Raw genomic sequence first — 18,910 nt, forward strand, 5'->3', positions numbered from 1 at the left:
GTGGAAATTACCAAACATGTTGCCGAATCCAATCGTGTCTCTCAAATTAATTCGCTAAACAATCGCGTCTCTATTTATAACGTTCTTCAGCGGGTTCAGTTCAATAGCCCACAGATGTAGGCCAAAATAAACACTGCTTGTACAGTTTTTCTTGTTTGTTGTCAAACTATTACAGATATATCTCTAAAAATACAACTTATTAGACTTTGTCACAGATTGAACGTAGTCTATCTTTGTGAAACTGGCTGCTGGACTTATTGTTGTCATTGGTGTTTACACAGTCCACCAACTGTCTTTTAACGGCCTTTTAAAGAGCTTTTAATGAGGAATTAACGTACATTCTGTATCGACGCTTATAGTCACCAGTGAGGAGAGCTCCATCTCTACAACTACTGATTTGGTCAGAGACGATGAGGATTCAGCATAATCGGTTCAGTTTAATGATTCAGTGTAAACGTTTGTTCTCTTCCTGTACCTCCAAAGTGAAAAATGTGCAGAGGAATTAGTTGAGATTTCTAAAAGTCGGACGGATTTAATTGATCAATTGTGTCTTGTACAGGATCACATTTTTCAGATGTGCCAGCTTCATTAGCACAAGATGTGTTTCATTATTATTTATCCCAAGCCATTGGAGGCTTCATTAGCTGCAGGCTGATGCAGCACGCAGCCTCTAAATTTAGCAGCTTTTTATTTATTCAGAATGGCCACGTGTTGGATGGTATGCCCACTTGCCATGTTCTCTCACAGCAGCTTAGAGACATGTTGAGAAAAGAGAGGTGGGCTGGTCTGTGGAGAAATGGGCATCATTCCACCTGTGTCACCCCCACCAGACGTCTGCCTCTCCTCAGCTCTTTGAAGCCTCTTTAATTCCAGCGTTCAGGATTAAGCCCATGAAAAAAGGATGAAAAGTGATAGAGCGACAGGAGGAGACATCCTCGGAGAGAACAGGCTCCTTTGAAATATGTTAAGAATTTCGTTCGCACTGACCCACAATGAAGCATCTGAGGGATTTTTTTTTTTTTTTTGATCGAGGGCTCGCTATAGGATTTGCATGAGTAGGAAAAGGACTCTTTGAAGTCATGGATGTAAGTGGAACTGGAGTTTTCTGAAACCTAAATGAGCGCCCCGAGACATTGTCCTTGCATTGTGCATTACAGACTGAGAAAGTTGCTTTGTCAGAGCATGTTTGATTGGAAGTCAAAGGAATCAAGTCATTTTTTTTTTTCTCTCACAGAAGCCATTGACAAAATTCACTATTTGTGGACTCTCTGTGCGGTCTGTATCATGGCCGAGTAAAATTGATAGAAATATGGATATTACAGCTTTTGGCAGATGGTGCACAATGGAGGTGCATTCAGACAGGCAGTCACGCTTCAATTACCGTCTTTATTTACAATCACAGCCAATATTTAGACAGTATGGTCTGCCTTGTTGTGTACAAACAGAAAAAAAACTCTGTAGAATTATGAAAACAGCTGTTGTTTAATTACAGACATTTTGTAGATGCACAGAACTACAATAGGTTTAATTTATATGTACAGGAGCTGCTGAAGAAGTTACAAAACACTAGATTTTCCTGCCAGGTGTTTCCACAAAAAGAAGAAACAAATGCTCATTAAAGGTCATGTGGCATGTCAGACTACCTGAACCTGTCTAGTCAAAACTGTTTAACCTTCAACAGGCTGTCAAAATGAGATCCATGGAAATTAAAACGAGACAACAGAGAGAGCTAGAAAAAAAAGACAATAATTAAAAAAAATTTAAAAGTATAATTGTGGAAGGCAATAAATGTGGGTTAGGGTTACTGACACCTCAAATTTCACACCCTCAGAACACATTTGAAGTACCGAGCCCAGAAATTACACATGTCAGTTATCACAAGCGGTGCATTCAAGCGCTGACTCTAGCGCCAACGTCTCACATGTTATTGCCAAAATGCCGCCCTGCCCTAAATACGCCCTAAGTAAAGCTTTGTTAGGCTCACTTTTACAGAGAAAACTTTATTACTCAGAAATCGCCTCCTCACAGAGTTGTTCATTTAAGTCTATGATCATTTTAAAGGCAATTTCTTCTGACTTTCTGTGAACATTTTGCAATTTCCCACCACCCAGCTTCACTGCATTTGTTTATGTTGTCAACATTTTCCGGCTGCGAGAACGTTTTGCAGTTTATGCAGTTTTTGTGACGCTTCTCTGAAAGCTCAAACATAAAAGTGAGTTATTGTGGAGCCTCTTAAAGCTGACACATGTTTTTAATTGTCATTCAACTTAGCCAGCGGATCCGTCTTTGTAATTGAAGTTTGTTGCCTCAGAGCTTAAACTGTTGTTCACGTGGTATTCCTCGTATTTTGTCCACCCCTGTAGTGTCGTCTGCTCCTCTTAGTAAAACCTTGACAAGACCCTAACCAGCACTTCCTCGTGATTGAAGCTGTAAAATCGAACACACATTTGTGTCCTGAATGAGCACAGATTTTATTGCACCATTTCAATTTTAATTGAAATATTTAAGGCAATGAATTGAAAAGGGCACATTACATTTAAGCAGTTAAATTGGTTGTGGGGGGGGGGGGGGGGGGGGGGGAGCGGGAAGAAGGACTATGGTAGTAAATAGGAAGAAATATAAAATCATCAAATCGAGTAGTCGGCACTTAAAAGCTGATGAGAGTTGCCAGTGAAATTAACAGGTTCCCCTCTGGGTAAAGGTCTAATCAGTGGTCTCCCCACTTAGTCCGTTGATGGGAAGGCAGGTTGACATAATGAAACACAACTTTGGCGCTCGACCTCTTTGAAGTGTGGGCTTTCAGTTTTACAAATGTGTCCTTTGGACTTGACTGGCAGGGTGTAATAAGAAGGAGGATACCATTCGAGCTGGAAAGCACATGCAAACACACATTTGCTGTGTGGGCAATAGCTGCGTCAAAGCCACCTGCAGCTCCATATTTACCACAGCCTGGGCAAACAGCAGTGAGAGAAGGACTCCACAGGCACCTGCTGTTAGCTGGTACATGATGCTGTCTGTATTTTACAGGGATATTGTGTGATCGTGTTTCCTGAGACAAAACAGTGTACTTCCTGTGCACATAGTGCTTAGAGGTGTTGTTGATGAAAAAAAGAAAAAAGGAAGTGCAAATGAAGTTGGAACAGATCCAAGGTTTTTAAATAGGCTTTTATTGTGTTATGGTTTGCGATAGCTCTCTGCTTTAATCTTGCTTTACCCTCACGCAGAACAGTTGTGTTTCTTCACCAGCGATCATTTCTGATACTAAGTCAATTAAATCCAAATTAACACACCTTCAGAACTGGAGCAGTAGGTTGAGTCACACAGAAAAAGCTGCACACTGTTAGCTGGAGCATACAGAAGCACAGACTCTTGAAGGTTCATAAAAATCCAAATTACATGTAAATAGTTTTGTTTTTATTTCGACAAGTTAAAGGAAATTTGTCTCTGAGATTTTAGCGTCATAAATGAGAATTTTATTTGTGGTGCTTAAAGAACAAAATAAAATAAAAATGTATGATAATCATTATAATCATTGAAATAACTCAACAGCGACAACTCAAATGCCAGTTACTCAGTGAGCTGTGAACAGTTTTCATGGGAACTACTTTTTGCCAAAGACATTGTTCCAAAGTAAGCAGTTCACAGTGTTTTGGAGCAGCTTCAGAAATTTCAGGACGGATATCTCAAATCCTTGCCAAATACAATCAAATTATCTGCATGGATAGATGTAATAAAAGGTCATTGAGAAAACAAATGGTTGGAACTTCAGCAAACCAACCCTTTTAAAAGAATACTTCAACATTTTGGGAAATACACTTGTTTATTTTCTTACTTAGAGTCAGATGAGAAGATCACTCTCATATCTGTATGATATAGAAGAAGCTGGAGCAAGGGGATAGTTAGCTTAGCTTAGCAGAAAGACTGAAAACAGTGGGAAACAGGAAGTCTGTCTCTGTCCATTCCCCTCTAAAGCTCACCAATCAAACTGTTTTATTTGTTTTTCTGTACAAAAATCTAAGTTTAGGTCTTCTGACTCCAATTTCTCACATAACTCTGCAAGAAAATGAATAACCGTATTTACCAAAACTATTCCTTTAAACCCTCGTGAGTGGGACATCTGACTGGTCCACATGACCATTACTTTGCATGTCTGAGTGTGTGTGTGTTAAGTGTTGTATGTTAACCACACGCCTACTCTGCATTGCAGTTTTCGATGGTTAATGTACATTTACGAGTGCATTTAACTGCATTAATAATGGACCACGTCTCTCTTTCTTTTCTCTCTAGAGATGGCAAGCTGGGTCTCCCTCCTCCTCTTTCTCTTCTGCCAGCCAGTCTCACAAGCCCAGGAGGAGAGCAGCACCATCCCCATCCTGGACTTCACCTCCGAGACCGCCATCAACAATGTGGTCCAGGACCCCCAGACCGGTCGAATCTACCTGGGGGCGGTCAACGCCATCTACCAGCTGGGGCCGTACCTCCGGCGGCAGGCTCGTGCCGAGACGGGCCCCAAAAATGACGCCCGGACCTGTACGCCTCCGGCCTCTGCCTGCCAGGACACGAAGCCCATGCCCAACCTCAACAAGCTTCTGCTGGTCCATCCCACCAACGGTTCACTCATCGTCTGTGGCAGCCGCTACCGAGGCATCTGCTCCCTCCTCAACCTGACCAACGTGGAACAGCAGCTGTATTACAGTGACATTAAAGGAGAGAGGACTTACGTGACTAGCATAGAGGATAACGTGAACGTGGTGGGCGTCATGTCCAACTACTCTACTAAAGATGGTCACACCTTCAGTGTGTTTCTTGTTGGGAAGGGCTTCGGAAGCATGGACACTGCAAAACTCATCAGCACACGAATCCTTCAGGACCTCCGTGAATGGGTCGTGTTCGAGAGCATCATTGAGGCATCTACGGTGCAGACGACGCCATTTGTTGCCAAGTACCTGCATGACTTCCGCCATGCCTTCAAAGAGGATGGTTTTGTTTACTTCCTCTTTTCGCGGACACTTGATGGTTCGGATAATAAAAACCTCACCTTTGTGTCTCGTCTTTGCGAAACCGACTACCATTACTACTCCCACACAGAGCTCCAGTTAAACTGCGGCCAAAATAACAGATACAACAAAGTTCAAGCTGCGTATGTGGCTTCACCAGGAAAAGAGCTTGCACGGCACATGACTGAATTAGGTATGTATGGGAAGGTCGTCTCATGGAGCAAAGTTCTGTTCATGGTGGCGAGTCCCGATGACGACATCAACGACTCGGCTCTCTGCATGTACCCACTCAACTCCATCAATGAGCGTCTGGTGGACATCATCAGCGCCTGCTACAGCGACTCGGGGAAAATTTCCGGGTTACCCGCTGTGGGAATCCCCTACTCGTCTAAAACTGACTGCACATCAACAATTTCGGTAAGTGCTTCCTTTGTGTCAGCTGATTAAAGTTTTAAAGAAGGAGTTTGGAATAACAGATGTGACTGGGATAGGTTTTGAAGAATCCCCTTAGTGTTATTAATAATGCATGGATGTGTCACTGTTTACTTTAATGTCTCAGTGTTTACTTTGTTCTGCAGATCTTTTTTTTTTATTGTTCTCTTTAAAGCTCTCGTTCTGTCTCACACATCTTCCCTCCTTCCATGTCTCTTTTCTCAATTCCCTCAACTCATCCAGAATATTACCATATAGTAGCTGTGCGCAAATCACCACCATCTTTCATAGTTTACATCAAAACTTCGATTTTCTGATTTTTTACAAACCTACTAAAGATGACAATGTAAATACAAAGCAAATGTAGTTTCTATTAAAAATGACATTGTAATATCTAATACGGTCTAAAACCCTCATTTTAATTCAAGCTTTTAGTCTATATGACCAGAACAGATTCATGTCTCTAATAGGTGTGTCTCTAACAGAAATGGCTGCAACATCAAAAGTGTTTACATTCAACCTTAAATGAAGCAGGGCACTGTCCATCATGTGGGGATATCCCATCAATGAAGTCTCTTGTAGTGCAACACAGAACACATATTTGCATATATGAATCTTTTCTTTTTTGCTAGATGAGTGTTAACAAAAGCTGCTGTGAGACTGTTACCACACACTTCCAAATGAGAAGAATCACCTAATAAAACGAACTTTTAAAAATATTTTGTATTCGTATTTTGATTGAAATTAATTCTTAAACAAAACGTATTGAAAATGCACCTACAACGCAGGTGATTTCCTCTCATATTCTTTGGATTAAAGCGTTCACAATGTCTCGTCATCCTTTGTGTTTTTCCGTTTCTGTTATAGAAAGATACATTGGAAGAAGTCAAGTGTGGCGGAGACTATCTGCCTTCCCCTCTGGCCAGCAAACCGGGATTTGCCTTAAAGGCAGAAGCGGTTTGGACCAAGTCGGGTTTGCTGTCCGCTGTGGCTGTTGCTGTGGAGAATGATCACACCATCGCCTTCTTGGGGAACACCCAGGGGGAGGTCTTCAAGGTGGAGTTGTGCTCTTCTCTGCTCAGTCTATTGTTTTTCCTCCCTTTTAAACATTTAGTCTTACCTGAGGGAAGCAGGATAAGGGACTTCATGTCTGATAGTGTTACCTTTTGTTTCCTATCCAGGTACACCTGACCGAGAAGGGATTCATGTACAGTAAGACTCCTGGTGACACCATGGGAGAGAAGGTCAACAAGAACCTTTTCTTTGATCGCAGTCAAAGCCACCTCTACATTACCACAGAGAAAAAGGTGTGTATGTCAGGGCCCTTTAGTAACACGGGGTTACCCGGCAATTTAAGAGGGTTGAGGCCCCAAGACACAATCAATGTAGTCATGTAAAACTGAAGAAAGTAGACTTGAAGCCTAAAAAGAGATGCTTTGAGCCGCAGTTAGATGTGTAAAGAGTTAAACACCAGTACGACAGCTGTATTGATTATGTATTGTATTGTACACACACTGTCTATCTGGCTTTAACTGAAAAGAAGTAATATATTTTCTTGAATAAATAAATAGGTAAATAAATAATTTCTAAAAATAAATTTACAAAAATAATTAAATAATAAATGTATATATATATACTCATGATATGACCAATATGTTTTTGACTATATATATATATATATATATATATATATATATATATATATATATATATATATATATATATATATATATATATATATATATATATATATATATATAGTACAGGGTGCAGTGTTTCCCACATAATTAGATTCTACTGCAGAGCATGTGCGAGTGACAGTAGACCCTTCTTGCGATAGAAGAACAAACGGATAAGGGAGAGATACAGCGAGGGGAGATTGCCGACTAGTCAATTGATCGCGGATGGCGTTGTTCTCTTGGACAGATGAAAACAAATTTAAATAAGAAGTGCTAAAATGGGTCGCCAACTATTCTATGTGTATGGTCTACGTCTGGGCTTTGGGGGCACCGGGGTAAAATCAGTGGAGCAAGAAGTAGAAATACCAAAATGTAAAATTTAAAGTATTATCAGCAAATGTCCTTAGGAATCAAAAGTAAGAGTACTCAAAAAGAATGTGATATTGTTATATATGTTACAATACTGGAATTTAATTACAGACGCACTAATGTGTAAGCAGCAGTTTAATGTTGTAGGTGGTTGATGTGGAGCCAAGTCTACAAACCTAATACTGTTGGGTACTTTAATCTATAACACCGTCTCATATTTTATCAGATGATTGCACTATAACCTGTAACCTGATAATAAGACTGAGTAGCAATTTCATTTTCCCTCTTTCAGTCTGTTTCAATCGCTAAACAACTCGGGGAGATGTGATTCAGAGCTCTGGAACGAGGCTATATTATATTATATTAAAGTTCAACCCCTGCCTGCACACCTGGCCTATCTGCTATCCTATCAGACACATGTAAAGTAAATGAACTTAGATGCTTTCCACCACTGGGTATAATACACATTTGGCATGTAGGGAGAGGCAATTGTTTCAGTAATTGAACATGGGGAGCAGACAGGAAGTCTCGGTGCTTTGACAGGACGTGTTTCACTTCCACTCTGCACACCTGCAACAAACTAAGGATCGTTTTGAGCCGTATTTTAAATGCCCCATATTTCGAGCAGTGTCTCCCCTAAGGTGCATTGTTTGATCATGTTTCATGTTGCTATGCTTCCAGATCACCAAGGTGCCAGTGCAGACGTGCCTCCAAAAGAAGGACTGCCAATCATGTGTGGAACTGAGGGACCCTTACTGTGGCTGGTGTGTCCTGGAGGGCAGGTGAGGATGAGGATCACACGCACACTTAAAAATGCATGCACACAGCAACGGACCGACACAAACACCCACACATGCAATTCCATCTGTAAAACACAGCAGGGTATTTGTTCTGTGTTTTATTGCAGACACTTTTAGTACCCCTCTGTGTTTATATTCCATCTCCTGTTGTCCGTGCAGCCGTGAGGAATTAAAGCTGTTTGTCAGCCTCATGCAGCGAAGGCAGTCTGTGCAATTTACTCTCATCGGCCTATATTTATCAGGGTCTCGAGGGTAGGAGGGGCGGTATGTATCATGTATTTTGCAGAGATGTGAGCAGGAAAGAGAAAAAATATCAGAAAAACAGTTGTGTCTCTCTGGAAGTTGTTGATACTCTTATCCAGAAACAATGCACGCTCTTTGCTAAGCTTTAAAGCTGCAGCGTTTAGCAGATTTATTGATCGGTCGATCGGAAATGAATCAGCGACTATTTTGATAATCTTTTCACTTATTGTTCAAATGAAGCATCCGATGATTCCAGCTTTGTATTTCTATAAAGCAAGGCATTTGATGAGAAGTACTTGAGCTCTAGGACACTGTGCCGGTCATTTTTCTCTGTTTTCAGATGTTTCATCGACAAGATGATTCAGTGATAATGATTCGATAAATGGATAAAAAAAATCACCCTTAGCAGCGACCCTACTTAACTTGTTTGCTTTTCTCTCTTCACTTCTACTTCTTGAAAACTATTCAATGAACATTAATTTATGATATTGTATGCTCCTGTTGGTTTGCAAATTATTGACTTCATCTCCGTCTGTTACTTTTTATTCCCTTTCTAGTGCGAATTTTACTTTGAATTGTGTTATACCCAGTTGATTATGACAAAAGAGTGTTTTTTTGTTATTCAAGATTATGTATTGATTTTTTCCCGTCTCCTGTGCAATATACTATTATCAAATCATACTGTACATTGTTACTTCACATATTTCACACTGCAAATCCAGATACCAATTTAGTGTTTTTTTCCAGCTATGTAAAGCTTAAACTTAAAAATCTGCACGGACACAGCTTGAAGTCATTTGAGCATGAGGTTGTTATTGACAGAAGCACATTGAAAATCTGTTGGAGTCCATAGGCTTTGTTTTTTGAGACCTTGTACTGTAAAAGCGTCGAGGGGTTGTGGAGCAGAGGCTGATGGGAGTTGTTCATCCTCCGTCTGAAGGTGTACTAGGAGGTCTGAGTGCCGACGGGCGGAGGAGAAGAATGGCTGGCTGTGGAGCCCCAGGCAGCAGTGTGTCAAGATCGTCTCCTTCTATCCCCCGAACCTTTCTTGTAGAAAGACTGAGAAGGTACTGCGCCGCTTCTCCTCTCACTCACTCTCTTTGTTCTCTGCTGTCTCTCTCGCTCTGCGGATCGCTCTCACATGCACGTCACACAAACATGCACAGCCTGAGAAATAAACTGTTTCCAGTGTGAATCAGAGACCCTGGGCTCGAGGTCTTCCTGCCTCACTATCGATCCACGCAGGCAACTCAAAACTGGCTTATTATAACCGACCTGGTTGATTGTGCTCACAGCCTGAAGATGGAGAGCCTCTCCTGTGCACTTTGTCTCTCAAGTTGTTATTTTTTTCCTTTCATTCCTGACTTTCTCTGTCCCTCCCTTTCTGAGTCACTCTCGTATGTCCACAAACAGCAACCAATCAATCTCCGGGCTTTAAAAGGAAACAGTGATCAGAATCATACACCTAGCAGAAAAATTAATTTCAATTAAAGTGATATTACTCAGCCAAACAGGTGATAGGCAATAATCCTTTCTGTGAACAACTCTGTTTCAACCACTTCTAAATCCTTTATATATTATTTTGTGTTCAGGTGAAGATCAACATCCCCTCCCTTCCTGCGATTGGGCTTTCTGACCGTTTGCTGTGCTCCATTAAGTCGTTCGAGAGTGTAGGCATCATGTCTGACTCTGGTCAGGTCTCCTGCGATCTACCCAACCCTTCGCTTATACCACATACACCTGAGGACCAAGGTATGTCCGGACAAATGTCTGTTGTTATCCATTATAACCAAGGTTGTATCGCCAATGGGCAAAGCGGGCAAACAGCCTCAGGGTCCCCAGACTCTAAACGCCCCAGGTTTACAGCATGTCAGCTGGTTTTGGTAATTTAATTAATTGTGTTTTTGTCTGGAATTTGCACCACTAAACCACCGCCACTGAACTAAGGTAGGTTATTAGCGAATCTTGTGGCCTTGTCTTATAGAGGTGTATTCATTTCCAAAGTCTGTTTTTCTGGGCTTTATTATTTTAGTTTATGCTGTTTGGTACACACATCCATGTCCCTCATGGAATGAACTGTAAAACTAATTACATTAAAGAAGATTACGTATATGCATATATCAGGAAAGGTTCAAGGCTATCAGAAAAACAAAGTCAGTAAGGAAAAAAGGTAACAATTGCACACTTATTTCATTCCACAAAGGTTTATAAATGATTATGTTAATATGACTAATTATCGAGAAAGATCACTTTTTTTAGATGGGTGTTTCGACCCAATTCAAGATTTATTTTTTCGCTTTTTTCCTCCAATTAATGCAACATTTTTGAACGGAGGTGATGAAGTTCGTGATGTATGTGGTGATGAATACAATTTAGAAATAACATATATGTGATTTTTTAGAAGTATGGCTTTAGTATTACTGTTTTTTGTGTACTCTTTCTATGTACTCTATGTACTTGAATTGTAAATTGTGGATGTTTCATCATCTTGTTTTTTGGATAAACCACACCTGCCATTGTAGAGCTTATTCGCCGGTTGGTGTGTGTGATGTATGAATACGGGTGTGGTTATTCACACCTGATGAAGATCAAAGTAGGAAACGTAGTCATTCATTTGTGGCATGGAGAAAGTCTGCAGGCGTTACCTTTTTGAAAACAAATGACATTCCCATCAGCCTCGGCTTTACTTTGTTTGTTTTACTAATTAGGAAATGTATTCACGTTGGCATTTGTTAGCGTTGTCATTGTGAGCGTGTAAGCATGGCGACAGGAGCATTTAGCTCAAAGTGCTCCTGTGCATAAGTACAGCTTTACATAGCCACGAGCATGGCTGTAGACTCTAAGTCTGGTTAGATGAATGCATTAATACATAATTAGTATCAAGGAAGTTGAGGCCATGCTCTGTCAAAAGTTATTTGAAGATCATGTGTTGTGTGTCAGAATATGTTGTCCTTCCTGTGTTTGTCTTGCCATTAACAATTTACGTCTTGCATATTCTGATGGCACCATCCCCATTCATAAATGTGTAAAATTCATATCCCACCAAAAGCTAGTGAAGCACATTTTAACCCTCTCTTTGCTGCGTCCTCAGACTTTGTGGCCGTGGCCGTCAGGATTTTTGTTAACGAGACTGTGGAGCTGGCTACGCGGGAGTTCAAGTTCTATAACTGTGCTGCCACAGTTAGGAAATCCGAAAACACACCGTGAGTCAGACTCTTAATCTGTCAGTTCTGCTCTGTCACTCACTGAAAATACACAGTGACACTGAACACAGCATCAACTGACAACCTTGATGTAAATGTATCACCGTGCATGAACAGATGAGAGATCAAGGCTGTGTTTGTAAATTGTGATGCACGGTAATTTTGAATGCACCTCTTGCATTTTCTCTCCTCCTTTTATTATCAAGCCGAGGAAATTGCCTCAGTTTCCTTTTCATTAATCAAAAAATGAAAGTCGATCTCGCCATTTTTTTTCCACCTCCTTATTTTTTTTTTTTTCTTCATTTCTTTCATGCCAAGGAATGTGTGATGAACGAGCTTTGCTTATGTGAAGTTGCAGAGATCCATTTCGTTGTCAGCAACATGGATTTTTTTTTTTTGCCGAACGCTCCTTGATGAGTTTGCATGTTTTAAGATTTTGTTTGTGTGTGTGTGATTTTTATGTGTGTGACTGCCTAATTAAATGCCCTCGAAAGCATTTTCTCATCTTTGGTCTGTTTTTGTGTGTGCGTCCTCAGGTGCATGTCATGCGTGGCCAGTTTGTGGGGCTGCCAGTGGAACACACACGCCCACACCTGCAGCGACATGGACGACAGTCTGGTGGGGGAGAACATCATCAAGCACCGTCAGGTGAGTCTTCTCAAGTGTTAACACATCAATGGCATGTCAAGAAGCTTCATCTCTGATAGTATGTGTGGAAAAAAGTGGAGCAGAAGTTTTAAAAGACACATCTAATCACCACACGTGAGGGGACGCATGAGCGATCCAAATTTCCCCTGAAAATTAATACAAAAAATAACTCAAATCCCGGTATCAGCTGGCACCATCTTGCATGACAAATACTGTAGGGTGGAGGATATCAATTTATAAGTGAGCAGATGTTTCAGCGATACACTTATCTGTAACCGCAGACGAGGGTGTCCGTTAAGTGGTTCGCATATTTAAAATGTAAATGATTGAAAGTGAGAGTATCTGATTTGTTTTGATGCCTTCTCAGGGAGCGAAGTGTCCTCAGTTTGAGAATCCAGATCCTGTGCTGATCCCTGTGGGCTACAAGACTCGTATCAGCTTCGAGGGGATCAATTTAAACCTCAACCAGGTAAAGAAATACAGAATTTATAACATTTTTGGAGAACTAACTGGCTCTTATAAACATTTATTCAGTATGGCATTAGGCCTTTGGTTGCCAACGGCTTTTGAGAGAGGTTTCACACTTCATCTCTCTCGTGTCGAGACCCGCATTAGATTTGTTTGTAGCGGTTCTAGCAGCTATGTGGGTATTATATCATGAATTGGAAGGATTGCTTGATTTGAGCTACCCATTTTATAAAAGTATTTAACTATAATCAAACAAGTGTATATGTACAGCAAAAACTAAAAACAACAGTAGGATGGGCCGGTTTTCACTAACAACCAAATTGATAACTAGTAACTCCTTGTTAACACCTTCTGTGTGTAGTGTTCTCTTATAGAAAACTGTGATACAGTTGCGAACAGGAAAGGAAAGGAGCCAATCTTGCCATGTCAGCCAAAGGTTTCCTGCTCAGCAGTGGAAAAAAATGAGGAGCATTAGAGAACATTAATTATCAAATAGGATCTACATATATTAATCCGCCATGTCTTTTTAAATGTTGTATCGTTCTCCAGGGTCGTGTTTTCACGATCGGCACTGCACTGATGAGAAACACGGAAGAGGAGGTAAAATTTGAGGACGGGCCGTTCTACACCTTCAGCGGCTTCAATGTGAGTACGACTGTTTTCTAGTTGCTTGACGCTCGGCCCTCACCTGTATCTCTCTATTCACAATGAACTGCTGACTGTGTTCCTTTACTGAGATAGTTCAGATAGCTTCTGGCGAATTTGTTCTTCACTTGTTTTTAGATTTTTCAATACCGAAACAGTCTAGATCCAAACTATCTATGAACTGACTTTGTTGCTCAGGGTTATAAATCAAGTCACCCTTTAGCAGTCACTTAGATATTCTCTAGCTCCCTCTAATGGACAGACTCTCCTCACTGGAGTTATTTTAACTGCCTCTCCACATTGTGAATTCTGTGATTTGGAGGCTCAAACAGTACCTAGCCCCCAGCTATGTTCTTTCTCAACATTGATTTCTTCAGCTGAAAATCTGCCAGACGGGGTGTAATTTTTTTCCCTTCTTTTCTTTTCTTCCCTTGGCATGAGGGAGCGGCAGCCCACACTGTTTGCCGAGAAGAGCTTAAGTGCCATTAATCACTGGATTCTGTATTAATAATTCATTTTCTTCCAATTTCGTAGTTTTCTTACGACAAGTCACCGGAGACCAATGTTCTCTTCTACGTGAAGGACAAAGAATCGGGCAAGAAGATGGACAGCATGCTGAACGGTACACTCTCTCACATTTTAACATGGAGGGCTTACAGTATTTTTAATGCCGCTGGTCCCAGTGTGGGGCCGCCATTAGATCTGAGAAACCGCTTTTAATCTTTAATTAAAAATAATTAGAAACTGATTTGGTAATGACTGTACCACCAAACATTTTTGGACAGAATATGAAGGATCCAAATGCAAATGACTGCACAGTTACCTTGTCATGTAACTTAAAAGTTTTAAGAAGACGCAAACATAAACGCCTTGCTAATTATTCATGAAAAGTGAAACCTTTAAGTATGAGAAAATTGGTATAATTCAAACTGTGCTAATAGTTTTTCTCCTCCCTACTTCTCCTATAGTCACCCTGTATAACTGCTCCATGGGGAGGGAGGACTGTAGTCTTTGTAAGAATGCAGATCCGAAGTACAGGTGTGTGTGGTGCACCAAGAAGAAGGCGTGTGTGTACGACAAGCTGTGCGACCCTGACCAACAAGGGTCCGAGGATCCTTACAACACCGAGTGTCCCGACCCCCAGATCACCGACGTGAGTAGTTACGATGTCGTCATCTCTTCATGTTGACTTTTGAACTGGAAACAGTACGTGCATGAAAGGCTTTTGACTGGCAGTGAAAAGGCAGAGACTTCGGTGATTGGATTATTGATTGAACCACTTAATTGGCCTCTCCACTTTCTCTCGACGGAGTTGCTTCTCCTTGAGGGCGTGTTGAGCTGATCTGCAGCACATCGTGATTGGATCAATTCTTTCTCTGCTCGCTTAATTGTTGGTGTCACATTGTCATTGACAAAAATCGTTGATGTCATTGTGACAGAGGTTATGACCATACATACAACAGCCTGACCGATACATAAAGGGGTGTGTGTGTGTGTGTGTGTGTGTGTGTTGGCTAGATGTTTTGTGGCATTTTCATGTATATTATTGGATATGTCGGTTGCTCCAGTACGTTGGTCCGGACTGAAATATCTCAACAACTATTGGACGGATTGCCCTGAAATTCATTCAAGACATTCATCGTCCCCAGAGGATGAATCCTTCGGGCTTTACTGATCCCCTGATTTCCTCTAGTGCCATTTTGTACACACATTCATGTCCCCCTCAAGATGAATTGTAATAACTTTGGCGATCCCCTGATTTTTTTCATCCAGCACCATCATCAGGTCACATTGTAATTTCAATTTGTCCAATACTTTAGTTTATGAGCAAATACCTGCAAAACTCCTATCAGCCTTAGCTGTTCTGCTACACTAAAATGGTGAACATTAACTTGACTTCAAATTTAGTAATGTTCTGTTTTCATAGTTAATATTAAAAATGTAAATTGCAGTGATATGTACTGATATCTCAAATCCACTATTATTGTAATTTTTGATAGTAAAAATTATTGTTCAGCTGTAAAATATCTTTATCGCAGAACTGTTTGTTCAAGACACATAAAATGTCAGCATATATATTATGATGTGAATTGTTATTATCCTCAAGTATCTTTTGTATCAGCATCCAGCATCAGTTGGGCTCTAATACATACACATATTATGCAAACGAGGCTCATACTGTATGGATGTAATTCTCAACCATGGTCTTGAATATTAAACACTTAAACCATTCAGCGGACTTAAACAGACTGTGTAAATCTCCGGTACATTCTTATTGCACAACTAATCTGTTTAAATCCATTTCAATTCCCCTCTTTTTAAAAACACGCCCCCCCCCCCCCCCCACCACCCCTCTATCTCCCCATCCAGATCATCCCTCGCTTCGGCCCCCTGCGGGGAGGGATCTCCATCACCATCCGGGGCTCCAACCTCGGCATCCACAAGGAAGACATTAAAAGCATCAGTGTGGTTGGGGAGCCCTGTATCCATCAGAAGGAGAAGTACTCCGTTTCCACAAGGTAATACTGACTATATTTATGCAGATTTATGAGCAGTAGCAGCACACCCACTTTCTCTCTATTGTTCACTTTTGGTCAAACTGTGTTTGGTAGGTTTGCAAAAAGGAAGGTAGCCAGGGTGCATGTTTTAATTAACTCCAATTATGCCAGTGTACTGATCTGAATGGCAGTGGTGGAAGAAATAGTCTGATCCTTTTTTTGGAGTAAAAGTACAAACAACAAAAGCACTAGGTTCAAAGAAATGTGCCACTGTGACTGATGTAATTTGATATATTACATTATTACATTATTAATACTGACGCATAAATGAGTAAGTAGCATTTTACTGCAGATGGTCGAGGTGGAGCCAGTTTTAACTTCATATACAGTTTGGGTTGTGAGACGGTTAATAGTGTAGGAAAGAAGAAAAAAAACTAAGCATTGCTAATTGGTATTCATATTTTTAACTTTCCTAATATTTTCTTTTCTTTTTGGATACTTTCACCTCTTTGGGCCTAAACCAGTTATTTCATTGTTTGGAGGGTCTGTCTTTTTAGTGGAACTTCTAATAACTCATAGACATCTGAAAGGTGACAGTAAACTAGACACTGCCCTTTCACGAGCCAAAAAGGTTTTATAAGCCCTAGTTTAATCTTTAGCATGAATTGTACATGTTTTTACAACTGTCTGCTAAATGTAATAAAAAGTACAACATTTTCCTCTAAAATGAATTGCAGTATAAAGTATCAGAAAGAACCTAAAAATTGTACTTAAGTACAGTACTTGAGTAAATGTACTTTGCTGCTGAATGTCAGTTTTTAAATAGTGTCTGCGGCCACAAATGAGCAGAGCAGCCTACATTCTTTGAGCTATGAATTCACCAAAGCACTGATTTGATAGCGTCACACATTTGCCACAGCTTTTTGGTGGCCTCTTCATGCTGCAGACACTCTGTTCCTTCCAAAAAAAAAACATTGGAATAAACTTCAAGGCTCGCAGATGCACTTCAGTCACAGCAGCGTTCACTTTATTCAAATAGTATATGACAAATAAAACATCTACATCGTCACCCCGCAGCCACTAACCAGAACTGTTGACACCTGGCAGGATGGATCCACGTTTATGACAAATTCTTGCCCCGCCATCTGCATGATGAGGCGTAAACCAGGATTTATGAGACCAGATGGAATGTTTTTCACCCTTAAATCATCCACTACCGGAGCTCACATGCCCGCTGTAGAGCTCATCTTGTTGTTAGTTGTCCTCCATGGTCTACAGCATGTTGGCGCTCGCTTGCTTTAAGATTTGACAGGTTTTCCACTGCAATATTTCATTCCTTCACACATCGCTGTCGTAGCTGTTAATTGTCTACTAGTGGCCCAACTGTTAGCCCGAATGATGCTTGCCATTTTATGCTGACCGGTTTCATCAGCAAACACATATTCCTAGTGGACGTGTTTGGTTTATCACACTTTTCCTAGACTCTGCAGTGTGCTATAATTCCCAAAGGACTCAATTTCTAACATGCTAGAAGCAGCCAATCTGGCATTAAAAAACATAATGCCTTCATATCTGCTTAGTCGTCAGATGAACGTGTTTGTACTTCCTTTTTTTTTTTTTTTTTCAATTACCTGAGTTCTTTTCACCACTTCCTCCAATTAACAAAAACAAGACGGTACTCATTTGTCTGCCAATGTTCAGGTGCTGATTTAGATGGTAAATTTGGGTGAAGATTGCATGAGGCTATCCGTTTGTTTTCAATAGAGCAGCCGTAAGTAAATAGTAGAGACGAGAGTTTTTATTTGTGGAAGTAAATTACAAGAACATTAATCTGGAATACAGGTCTCACATGAAGTTAAAACGAGTCCGTTAATTGCTTAGTCAGTGGACAAAAGCAGCAGCATGTAATGAGTCTTTGTATCTTAACATCATCTGAAGTTTCCAAGATATTGTTTTTTTTCAAAATCTTTCTATAGAAAAAACTATCAATTAATCAAGAAAATAATCATTAGATGAATTGATAGTTGAAATGATTGTTACTTGCAGCCCTACTCTAAAGTATTGTTTCTGTTGTCCTGTCCAGCGTGGTGTGTGAGATCGGCCCTGTTGATCCTAGCAATGTTAACTGGGGCCAGGTGGAGGTGGAGGTGAAGGGAGGAAAGAGAGGAACCTCTTCCTTGTACTTCACCTACAGGGTAAATACTTACTACTACTACACACTCACTCTCTCTCTCTCCTCAGCTGCACTTTCAATATGGAGGCATAAAACTTTGGACCCAGAAAATAAACTCATCCAAAAGCTTTCAGCTGATTTTGTTATTTTATTGCCTCTATTATGTTTCCATTTCCATTGATGTTCCTTATCAGAACATACCAAGGGCATGTCATTTATGCAGAATGTACATCCTAATGTTTTGGTAAATGCACCGTCTAGATGCTGTCACATTACAATGGTAATGCACAATGGTAATGCACGGTATAAACCAGATGCTGTGCAGTAGGCAGTAGTAGCCCTTTTTCTCTCAAATAGCTACGCTGTAGCCTGTTAAAGTATTAAACTGGCTTTTCATATCTCTGGCTCCGCTAAAGCTTCCCCCACAGGGGAGTGCTCCTCCTAACTGTTTGCTCAGCAAATTGAGGCAGATGTGGTGCTTGTATGAGTTTGTGTGTGTGTGTGTGTGTGTGTGTGTGTGTGTGTGTGTGTGTGTGTGAATGTTTCTAATAGAGAGCTGGAGATCAAGGAGGTTGAGAGGAAATGTGTGTAACTATATGCCAAAGCATTGTGAGTGTGTGTGTGTGTGGTGTTGTTGTTGAGTGTGTGAGCGAGCTTGTGGGTTGGACCTTGTGTGTGCATGTAAATCCTTGCAGGGGAAAGATGAGTCTGTATTCATGCTGTGTCTTGCGACCTCACACCTCGTCTCCACCCTC

At 40.7% G+C, this 18,910-nt stretch overlaps 1 protein-coding gene across 3 annotated transcripts in view; it reads left to right on the forward strand.

The window, feature by feature from the left end:
- The window catches only part of plxnb2b (plexin b2b), a 110,492-nt gene that overhangs the window by 69,277 nt on the left and 22,305 nt on the right, over positions 1-18,910 (forward strand). For all 3 annotated transcript variants that reach the window (XM_068722404.1, XM_068722403.1, XM_068722405.1), the window contains 14 exons: positions 4,288-5,414; positions 6,297-6,485; positions 6,611-6,736; positions 8,159-8,259; positions 9,461-9,587; positions 10,113-10,272; positions 11,612-11,723; positions 12,260-12,371; positions 12,739-12,840; positions 13,389-13,484; positions 14,019-14,106; positions 14,453-14,637; positions 15,855-16,003; positions 18,066-18,177. In XM_068722404.1, the coding sequence (XP_068578505.1) occupies positions 4,290-5,414; positions 6,297-6,485; positions 6,611-6,736; positions 8,159-8,259; positions 9,461-9,587; positions 10,113-10,272; positions 11,612-11,723; positions 12,260-12,371; positions 12,739-12,840; positions 13,389-13,484; positions 14,019-14,106; positions 14,453-14,637; positions 15,855-16,003; positions 18,066-18,177 (2,784 nt within the window). In that variant the 5' untranslated portion in view covers positions 4,288-4,289. The remainder of the gene's footprint in view (positions 1-4,287; positions 5,415-6,296; positions 6,486-6,610; positions 6,737-8,158; positions 8,260-9,460; positions 9,588-10,112; positions 10,273-11,611; positions 11,724-12,259; positions 12,372-12,738; positions 12,841-13,388; positions 13,485-14,018; positions 14,107-14,452; positions 14,638-15,854; positions 16,004-18,065; positions 18,178-18,910) is intronic.

Source organism: Cebidichthys violaceus, unplaced genomic scaffold (genome assembly GCF_023349555.1).
Source record: "Cebidichthys violaceus isolate CVI_PGR_0920_01 unplaced genomic scaffold, fCebVio1.0.p SCAF_3, whole genome shotgun sequence".
NCBI classification, from domain to species: domain Eukaryota; kingdom Metazoa; phylum Chordata; class Actinopteri; order Perciformes; family Stichaeidae; genus Cebidichthys; species Cebidichthys violaceus.